Source organism: Gallus gallus, chromosome 2 (assembly GCF_016699485.2).
Source record: "Gallus gallus isolate bGalGal1 chromosome 2, bGalGal1.mat.broiler.GRCg7b, whole genome shotgun sequence".
Taxonomy (NCBI): Eukaryota; Metazoa; Chordata; class Aves; order Galliformes; family Phasianidae; genus Gallus; species Gallus gallus.
In genome coordinates, this window is record NC_052533.1 from 90,956,807 (window position 1) to 90,967,995 (window position 11,189).

General features: G+C 39.4%; 1 protein-coding gene across 2 annotated transcripts in view; it reads right to left on the reverse strand.

The window, feature by feature from the left end:
* Positions 1-1,202: 1,202 nt before the first annotated feature.
* Positions 1,203-11,189, reverse strand: part of TSHZ1 (teashirt zinc finger homeobox 1) — a 54,594-nt gene continuing 44,607 nt past the window's right edge. For both annotated transcript variants that reach the window (XM_015282420.4, XM_040695660.2), the window contains exon 2: positions 1,203-5,841. In XM_015282420.4, coding sequence (XP_015137906.2) covers positions 2,651-5,841 — 3,191 coding nt within the window. In that variant the 3' untranslated portion in view covers positions 1,203-2,650. The remainder of the gene's footprint in view (positions 5,842-11,189) is intronic.

Sequence of the window (11,189 nt, forward strand, 5' to 3'; positions counted from 1 at the left end):
TTAAAGACTGCATTACAGCCATAGGCCTGACTGTTATTCTTCCTCGGCACCCCTTGGGCCCCAAGTACATAATCATCCAGTAATTGAACTGCAGTGTCTAAATGGCTACATCCCCCGAAGGATATAGGTAGTTAGTAGTGAAGAAAGGAAGGGACGCTTAAAAAATCTTCACAGCACTTTTCCTGCTCTCGTTAGAAATGCTATGTAAATGTAGCTGACCTAGGCCTGCTAGGCTCATGCAGAGAACGGAGCAATGCGTGGGTATTCCTGCAGTTGTCACTGAAGCAAAATTAAATATGGAGCTGTGCTGTATTTGGAGGCAAAGATCTTGGATGTAAATTATTTTCAGAACAACTGAGGAGAACGAGCAGAAACATAAATATGTACACAGAACTATATGTGACGCAATATTATTGCTAATACTATGTGAAAGCAAACCCCTCTAGGTCCTCATATTTAATATCCCCTCCAAAAAAGTGTAATGGATAGCAGATCCCAGGCTTTCATACACTGTACCTGTCAAAGCACTCAGGAGATAGAGTACTGAAGGCTCTGACAGCTCTCTTTTACATTCTAAATGACATCTGCATTCAACAGAACAGAAATAAAGATTAAGGGAAACACCTGCTATGATAGCACTCAGCTTACCTCAAAATGTAATATTTAAAAAGTACAGAGAAACACAGGTCTTTCTTCTTGTACTGTAAGTAAAAACTGGTGTCAAAGCCTCAGAGGTCTTCACTACTGCCAGAAAGGCAAGAACCACAGTATTCAGCAGACTAGAGGGGCAGAAGCCACAGCATCTTACTGTGTATCAGTTGAAATCAAAAGGTGTTTTCCCTGAGAAAGAAGGGAGGAGATGGCCTTTGAGCGCACACACAAAATGATTACAAGTACGGTCACACAGCACAGGAAAATGAACTTAACAGAAACCTCTGCAGCCTTCCTTACACTTCAGAGCAGAACAGAGTGCCTGTTTCAAATGGATGGAGCCCCACCTATTCCGTACCCTACCAGGTACGCATCCACGGCAAATCTCCTTTAAGAAGTTATTAGCATTACGGCTTAGAATGAAACACGTCAGCACACAGATCATGAGAGATTATTTTGAATAGACGTTTGCTGGTTGATTACATAAACGATACCTCTTACTGCTGGAATAACACCTCAAAGCCAAAATAATGACGACATGACAATGTATGTAAATCAAGAACTGCATGTGGGTTTATTTTACACTTGAGAAAACAGTGGATTTAATTGTGTGAACCAAAATGTACTGTACAATATTAATGATAAAACATCAAAATGTATAATTCATAGTGCATTGCTTGCTTTATTTTTATTTATTTATTTATTTTTGTCAGATAGTTCCTTTAAGTACATGCATCTGGAAAGATGCAGGTGCCAGTAAAATTTCTCTATTTATATCAAGCTGCAGGAACTAAATTTTATTCAAAAAGTGTGGTTTTACATTATATACACAGAAATTGAATATAAAATGACAATATAAAAAGTTAAAAGAGAAAGCGTACAGCCAGAAGGTACAAAGAAAGTTGAACAGTTTAAAATGGTACGATATGTAACATGTATTTTTTAAGCTGATGCTGGCAATTTACAAGGAACAGAATTCAACATTTGCCCCATTTTTTTTTTGTTTTCATTTACTAATGCAGCACACTATAGAAAGGTCAGCTTGTACCAAAGCTTAACATTTGTAAATAACTATAAACTGCAGTATTTTACAGGAAAAAAAGAAAAAAAAAAAGAAAAAAAAAAGAAAGAAAAGAGCATTTTTACATTTTTTTAAATAACAGCTTGCATACTTCTTTTTTTTTTAACTTTTTTTAAATTTTATTTTTTATTTTTTATTTTTTTTGCCAGACAATGGCAATTCTCAGCATCCAGAGGGTTTGGGTATAGTGGCAACTTGTTTTCCTTTTTAATCATTATTTAACTTATATAGTTGTGGCTTCCTAACCCCTTGAGTACTACACAGCTCTCCTTCTTCCAAGGACTGCATGCACAATTTCTTCACAAACCAGTTCTGCATTAAAACAAAACAAAACAACAAAAAAAGAAGCTCATTCATTTTAAAAAAAAAAGTTCTTCTTCTGACACACATTTTATCTGAATGAAATGCCTTGAAGCCTTTGTTTCGTTTCTCCTTATTTACTCATTTAGTCACTGGGAAAGGCACAGAAATGCTATTACAGTTCTCAGAGGGTTAAAACTTGACACTACCAGGTTCTGTGACCTTTATTGTCATGGCAACTTTGTAATTTTAGGATGTCTCTTTATCATTGTTCTTTGTGTCTTTCTTTACGGCTAAATTAATGTCTCTCAATAGCGTCTCCCACTATATTCTACAAAAGATAGCTTAACATCAAGGACAGATGTTGAAAATAAAGGTCAGACTTTGACTCACAAAAAAATAAAAACAGAAACAAAAAATAACCATGCACAGATCAGACAAAGAGCATATAAATATAACTACAAAATAAGTGTAAGAAAAACCAAGGTCCAGATAGGCAGTTCAGCAACAAAAGTAAGACTGATTTCAGAGGCTCAGGTCAGGCCTAGTGCAGTACTATGAAGAAGTTTAGTGCAATGTTCCTGTGGTCACTTGCATACCTGGCTGCTTACCTGGACGCTATTGTTTTTCTAACTCAGTTACATAGATCAGATGGTCCTCTGGGGACTTGCCATGTGTTTTACTAAGGTGCAGTTTGACTGCATGCTTGCTTGCAAAAGTTCGGTTACAGAGCTTACACTGGAATGTGGAGCCTAAGTCCTCCTCAGCTATTCCAAGTGAGCCCAAAGTCTTGTTTGTGAGGACTTTTGAAACATTCTGCTGTTCTTGAATCTGATTAAGTGGCAACTTTGACAGATCCTTCAAACTAAACCCTAGATGTGTCTCTAAGTGACTTATGTATGTAGAAGCAGTCCTGAACTGAGAGGCACAATCATTGCAAAAGAAAACAGGATGTCCTGTGTCCAAATTCTTTAAAAATTTAGTTCCACCTGTCCTTCTTAGCTGATACTTCACATTGGCCAGCCAGTGGCTAATTGTGGTCATGGAAAGACCAGTAAACTTAGAGATGTGTACCCGCTCTTGTGGACCGAGGTCCGACATAATGTATTTGCCTTCTGAGGTCTCCCTCAAGCTGGAAGCAAACTGGGCTTGAAGGATCAGAAGATGTTGAGGATTCCAGTTGGACTGCCTGCCCTTCCTCTTGTGTATTGGCGACAGTTCATCCAGAGCTTCCTCAAAGCTGCTCCCATCAGCATCTGACTTCTCTGACACGGTGGACGGAGTCGAAGATTTGGGTGTCAAACGCCCCGTGAGGTTCTTCACCATATCGGAAATATCCAACAGGGCACTCTCTCTTAGCGGAGATGAGGCAGAGTCAGCAACACTGGAAACAAGAGGTTTGTTTTTGGACTTAGTTAAATCAATAGGCTGATCACTGTTCTCATAGTAATATCGGTCGATAGCATCAGCCTGCTTGACCGGAGTGGTTGGGTAAATGGGTTTGTCCAACATGCTGTTACTAATTTTGTACAGCATGGCCAAAGGGTCCAGAGAGGGGCTTACCGGCTTAGAAATTTTGCCTAAGTGGGTATTCATAATGGACTGTAAAGCGCTCAATGGATTAATGAAGGATGGCTCAGGTGAATGATCTGTGATGATTCCTAAATTGTTACAGCCATTTGCAACCTTTGTTTTAAGTGGCTCTGTACCATTTGGAGTATGTGCTTCAGCTGGACTATCCTTTTTTACCTTCTGAACTTCTGTCTCAGAGCTCTTCTTCTGCTGCTGTTTGTTATTTATTTCTTCCGCTTTGGGGAAGTCTTTGTTTTCTTTAGCAGCAGGTGACATGGGTTTGACTGGAGAACTCTTCTCTTTCTCCAAAGGCTTTTCTTCCTTCTTCACGTTGATTTTACCTGTAACTTTCTCAACCAGCTCTTCCATAGCAGATACGTTGCTCTTGTGAGGTGGGGGTGTGAGATTGCCTGGGGAATGGATGAGCGCATTGTGTTCCGAAGACAGTGATTTTACGCTGCTGGCATAAGACGGCTGCATTTGAACACTCTGCACAGTGGTCTGAAGGGGTTTGACTGTGCCCGGGAGCTGGTAGGCTGCATGAATACTGGGATATCCCCCCCAGGAAGGTGCGCCATTCTGAGCTTTGCTGATAGCTGTTGTCACCGTGTTCTCAAGGGATTTTAATATGTCTATTCCACCTTTTGGACTATCATCTAGATCCTCCTCTCTGAGGTACTGATACAAAGCTGTTGGCTCAAATTTCTCTGTAGAGTCCTCATTCTCTTCTTTAATCTTTTTCTCAGTTTCACCGACCACCACTTTTTCCTTCTCTGGGTCTTTCTTTTCCTCCGAGTTGGTGGATCCTGCCGGGGAATCAGGCTGCTTTTTAATGTTGGAGGCTGGTAGCCTTGTGTGGGTGGTAGGTGGAAGAGGAATAGATTGTATCTTCTCCTCCACCACAGGGTCCAGTACTAGTTGTTTACCTTTTTTGGAAGCAGAATTGGTCACTTTCAAAAAATGACCAGTAACCATCATGTGAGCAGTGAGCTGCTGCAAAGTGTCATGGGAACTGCCACATTCCATGCATTTCAGTATCTGGGCTTTGCGTGCCTCAAACTGCCAAGTGTAGCTAGCACCATTTTGATAGCCATAGCGGTTGTTTGGAGTCACGTAGGGGTTGGCAGTTTTCTGATCCTTTGCAGACTCAGCTAGTGAAGCTTCTGCAGCGATCCCTGTTGGCTCAGGTGAGCAAGGTGAAGCTAAGTCCTGAAGTGCTCGCTTTTTGGTAGAAGGGACCAATTTAGTGATGGCTGGTACTGGCTCCTTCAGAGGCACTTTCTGGTAATGCTTTGTTTTTATCATATGGACACTGAGGTCTTGCAAGGACTCAAATGAATGCCCACAGTACATGCACTTCAGCACTTTTTGAGCATCCTCTTTGCCTTCCATTTCCATAAGCGACCGTTTTCTTGGCTTTGACCACCGTTTGGTCTTATCAGCTTCTTTATCTCTGTTGTCATCACGATAATGTCCAGTTTCATTCATGTGCACTGTTAGCTCCACCAGTGTGTCATAGGCTGCACTGCAATCTTTGCATCGGAACTTACTAGCACCGGTGAACACGGACCCATAAAGTTTATTATTTTGCCGGTAAAGTTGTACTGTGCTGAAAAGACTAGGCTCTGGGAGAAGTCCATACGATGAGGTCTGCTGCAACGTTTTAGCTAACGCAGCTTGATGCCAGTCATAACCTGAGCCACCGCTGTTACTGTTACTACTGCTGTTGCTAGTATTACTGGTAGTTGTACTGGTACTAGTGCTGGTACTGGTAGTACCAGTACTCTGGGAACTGACGTTGGTGTCAGTACTGGTGGTGTTTTCGTTCTGGCTGATTCCATTGTTGCTGGTGGTTGGATTGGATTTCTTTAAGTCCAAAGCTAAACTGGACCAGCAAGTCTCTGAAAGCAAATTTGCATACACAGCTTTTATTTGTGCCAAGCTGTCCTGTGGATAGGAAACATTGTCTGTGCACTGAGGATCTTCTTTCTCTTCTTTAGAGGAAGTGCTTTTGAAATGGGCCAGCTGATCGCTGTTTTCACTAAACGGCGAACCATAGCCTGCATCCTGATTAGTTGCAGTGCTGACTGGGGAGTTCTGGTAGCTTTGAGCCTCTTTGATCTCCGTTTCTTCATTGCACAAATACTCATTCTCCTGGATGTCCAGAGACAGCCCATCATCTTCCACGCTGTCTTCATCTATTTCTGCTGCTTTCAATTCCTCCTCAGGAACATATGCTAAAATACAGGAGGAGGAAAAAGAAAGAGAAAAAAAAAAAAAACAAGACAAAGTTACTGAACACGCACTTTTTACATCGCTGCTGTCTTCTGTACTAAAAGCCATATAAAAGCCATAATAAAACCATAAGGACAAATTTTGATGATACATCCAGAAACCAAACTCACCATCACTTACACATTTCATCTATAAATCCACATCCTCTGGTCCTGGTTACAGTTTGATATATATACTATCTAACTTTGATTTCAGCAGTAAAAAAATGTGCCAAGATAACACTGGATACCATAATATTGAAATCAAAATCAATCAAAGAACCTACTAAACCAGTTTTAATTGACTTGAAAAATGCCCTGGCCCTGAACTGTATTTACTGAAATAGGTATGTAAAATGGCTGATCCATGGACCTACACTATCAGAACCATCAGCTTGACCAACTCCATCGCATCTAGGCTGCCTTTTTTGGCAAATCAGCTTTAGCTACAGCATCAAGGATCATTTCTGTGTCACCAACACCTGACTCTATTGGAACTGCACTGGGCAAGTACGTCTGATATGGTTGTTCCAGGGCCTCCTGATGACTGGTTGTACTTGGTCCATTTGAGAGCTGAACAGCTGTCATTTTTACAAGGTAAAAAGGGAAGCGAGACTATGACTGTTTCTAAATGGCAAGAATATACTTTGCCTCCTGTTATGATCTGATGTGGGTGCAGCATTTACCATTTTGAAAACAGCAGTCAGCAACTAAAAGTAAATGGTAGAGATGAATTTTTAAAAGCAATGACAAAATCGAAACAAAGCAAAAAAAACCCTGAAGCCTCCCTCCCAGCTTGATTATTGGCTTACTTTAAAGATCAAACTTTGCTATTGTATTGCCACCTGGTGAAACTATACGATCTTACCAAACTATGTGTTTATCTGTATAAAACTATTTTTTAAACTAGCAAATGTGATATTCATGAGCAGATGGCCATTACATCAAAACACATTTACTCCAAGGGCCCAATTCACAGAAGTGGCTTACATGTACCTAAGTGATAAATGTACACTTTCATTGCAAATCAGAAAACATACTTGTACACATTTCCCTTCAGTTTTGAAAAAGAAGCTTAAAAAATCACTATGATAACGGAATGCAGATCATTTATAAGCATGTCAAGGTAGAGAACATGGATTGTGAACAGTTCTCACAGACTGAAGCAAAAACTGCCTCCATTTCAGGTGAACTGTGCAAAAAGCCATGCAGAAATGTGGGCTACATCCTGCCATCATACAATATTGAAAGAAAGTCAGAAAAAAAAGGCAGTTCTGCTATTACACAATATGAAGGAAATAGGTATTACCACGTTAACAAAGCTGAGGTCTTGGTGAACTGGGAAATTGGGGTACATAAATACCCCATAAATACATAAATTTAGTACACAGTTGCTAATTTATTCTTTTCTGGAAAAAAAAAAAAAATTAAGAGTCTTCTCTAATTGTAATATGAACACTCCCTGGATAGTCTCTGAATTTTTTAGAAAGGTAATGGTATTATAGCCAGCATTGCATTCTGCATTCAACTTTGCAATAGCAGTTTATGCAGCCGTTAAGTACTCCAGTCTGAGCTCTAAAGATAAAATGGAAAAGCAGCCCATCAAGAATTGGGGTAGTGCTGAACCTTAAGATGCCCGCTACACCTTTCATTTGTCCTCTAAGCGTCATTTTTTTTTTTTCCCAGCAAATAATTAGTTTTACAAATGTTAAGCATGGCACAATTCTTTACAGATTGCATCAGCCTCAGGTGTTTTCTGATATATTTAAAAGACTAGTGAATACCAAGCACAACAGAAGTCACTAGAGAAATCACCCTGGAGCCAAAGGCCAGAAAGACGTCAGAATAGCATTAGAAAACCGGAAAAAATATTCTTAAAAACTGCACTTTGTGCATAAAATAAAGAATAAAACACAGAAATAGTCTGAGAACTAAGAAATCAATCAGAGTCTCAGCGTTGCAGTAACGTTGCTGTTCATAGACTGTGTGCATTTGAGCACTACAGCACCTCTGCAGTTCTAAATTCTAGGCATGCAAGTAGAATTCACTCCCACAGCTACAGCATAAGATCCCTTTTAAGATCTCTCCCATTAAACACACCTGTTGTCAGTCATTTCTAACAGCAAAAGAAAAGACATTTTTAAGTTCAGAAAGGTAAATAACAATTATGGAATGTAGTTTTTGCTTCTGAAATGACTTTTAAATAAAATAAAATAAAAAACCTCTAAAAAGCCTAAATGCATAAAAATGGACAGTTACCATCTGGCATTTTTCTTTAAAAAAAACCACCCTAGTAATGATCAGCAGACAGTCACCAATTAGAAACTGCAAGCTGACAGGGCCCATATTCTTAGCTTTTATGAAGAGCTATCCTCTTACTAACCTCAGTGGAACTACGCCAATTTTCTCTCATTTTCATATCCCAATATTTTTAATAAACACATGTAAGAAACTGTGTAAGATGCTGAATGTTGCTATGGTTGATAGAGTATAAAAATCCATGTGAATTATCTGCTAGCATCTTCTTATTTAATTCCAAATTGCATAAATGCGTATTTTTATAACTGCGACGCATAAGCAGCTAAATACCTGCACTAGCAGAAACCAGTTGAGCCAGTGGTGTATCTGTTCTTTTCCTTCATTTATTTACAATGGTGTGTATTCTGGTACTTCTGCATTTGGTGAAAGGGTTTCTTTACCACAGAAGTAAAAGGAGTTAAACCACACAATAAACATTAAAACTACACAAAAGGTTGGTGTTGAACTGTCAAAGCAAAGGAGCGGAGTGTTAGGCTGAAATATCCATCTTCTTGCAGTTACTTTTCTGGTCTTAGGTTCTGCTGAGAATACTACACGACTGACTTCTCTCCCTTAGCAATATATACTGCAGTGTAAGAGTTAAGAACACGCAATTGGCTAAGACTCTGACACTGACATCCTATGGCTCCAGAATTTAAGCCAGATTCTGAAAGAAAAATTAATTTACACGATGCATCCACCCACATATCTGTGCAGTTATCTGAAATAATGCAAAGCAATAATGCTTCTTTACAAAGAAAAAAAAGCTATTTACCTAAAATGCTTAATTTCTATCACTGTGAACAAATATATATATATATATATATATTTAACTCCTTTAGTTACCATAGGATACACACAGTATCTTTTCATTCCTGACTTCTAATGTTTGTAAGAGCAATAGCAGCATACTCAACATATGGTATTTTGCAAGGTCAGTGCAATTCTCAAACCGAAAAGGTTTCTTTTAGAGGCAATTTGGAAGCATACAAAATGAAGAATGTTAATTTGTAAAAACGTGTTTGCTCCACTAAAATTCTCACAGAAGTGTTGCAAAAGTAAGCCTCAGAATTTAAAACCTTAAAGATGCTCCACTCTATTACTCGTGGAGATGAGCGATATCACTGAACACTAAATAAAAGAGCGGGATGTTCAGATTCTCCCTCTGAACCGTAATGGGAAGATCAACAGACAGACGGCCTTCAGACAGCGTCTCTCTGTGACCGAGAAACTCTCAGCAATCTTCTTCAGGTATTCCTGCATCTGCAGAGATTGCTGGTTCACACGTGCCCTGAAACCGCACCGAAATACCAAGAGCAGATACGGCAGGGACCACCCTCAACAAAAACTATATCCAATGCAGAAGAGACACTGTAGCGTATAATGTCAGCTTTTCTATTCCTTCTCATTCGTGCATTCTCAGACTTGGGGAAATGCACATTGGAAAAAGAGGGAAAACCTTCAAATTTCAGACAACCAAAAAACAGAAGGAGCAGTTTGTATTCTTTTCTTCTTATTAAACATCACTAATATTTTTTTTTTCTATGAAATGTGCCTTCTGGATGTCAGTGTTTCCCCACAGATACACTGTCATCTTTGAACAGTGTTAAAAGCTGCGCATTCTAATCTAAGTGGACATGAGACGCTATTTATTGTACATGTGAGTAGCACTGCACATTGTGTTTGCTTCAGTGAGAATATTTACACTATAAATATACAGCCATTGTTTGAAAAAGCAGACGCAGATCCGAAGTGTAAGGGATGTGGTTAAAAGCATAAGTGTTCTCACGTAAAATCTTTCTGTAACCCCGAACTGGTGCTTTTGGAGGAATCTGTCTCTACAGAGGTTTTCTTTTTCCATTCAAAAAGGGTCTCGGAACTGACTGAATTACGTTGAAAAGGGCAAGAAGTAATGATTGCATTTGTTTTTAACGGTCTGCAAAATTAAACATAGTGAACTCTTCAAGGCCTGATTTTAAATAATCAAAACAGATGATTTTATTCAGAAGAAATACTTAAGTATTGAAGGTCATGATTCGGTAAAGCAATTTCACTGAAATACATATTTCATAGCCTCAGCAAACAGGAGCAGGTTCAGGTCTAGAATTCTTTGCTAAATCAGGGCCAATCCTGGATCTAAACAATAGTGGCACGGTGTGAACGTTCACCATTCTTCTTTCTACAACAGATGTATTTCGGCAGCTTCTAATGTACACCCAGCCAACAGGAGACAGCAGCTGCAGAAGTTTCTGCAGCCCACATTGTCACCTTGCACAAACTGCAGCCCGAGATGGGGGCGACTTCCACTGCATACCGGAAAACATCTTGGCAAAGGGGAAGAAAAGTAAGGGTGGAAAAGACACATCTCCCTCATCACAGAGAAATGAGAGGGGAGAAAAAAATTAAAAAATAATTAAAAAGAAAAACCAACCACATTTACAGATACGTTTCCAGAACACACAGTCGTGAGAGATTTACAGAAGAATCCAACATCTCACATTGTGAGAGGTTAACATGCCTGCTGGAAAATTAGAGAATTTTCTATATCAGTGTATTCAAATGTTCATAAAAAATTACGGCGCAGATGCTACAAATCTGTGTGTGTGTAAGTGTGTATTACAGTGTCACTACAGTGGAAAAATATGGCTTAGTTATGACAATGGCTGGGGAGTAGCACAGACTATCAGACATCCAAATAGCCTTCCTACAGAGGTTTGTGTATTTCATTTATAGTTGCAGCAAAATGGGGCAAAACTAGAACTGCCCACCTTCTAATTCTAATGCAGCGGGTCTAAAAAGTAGCCAGGGTACAGTAACAATAACAACTTCCACGCTTCTCACAGGTTGAGGGATAACCCTTAAAGGCATCCCATTAAAAACCAACACAAAGATTCTTCACCTCCTTCTCTTCTTTCTCCAATCCCCTTAAAATGAATGCTGCAAATTATTAGCCAAGGCTGGCAATTGGAGAACGAAGCAGTTTGCATGCGGATATATTTTTACAGTGATTCTAA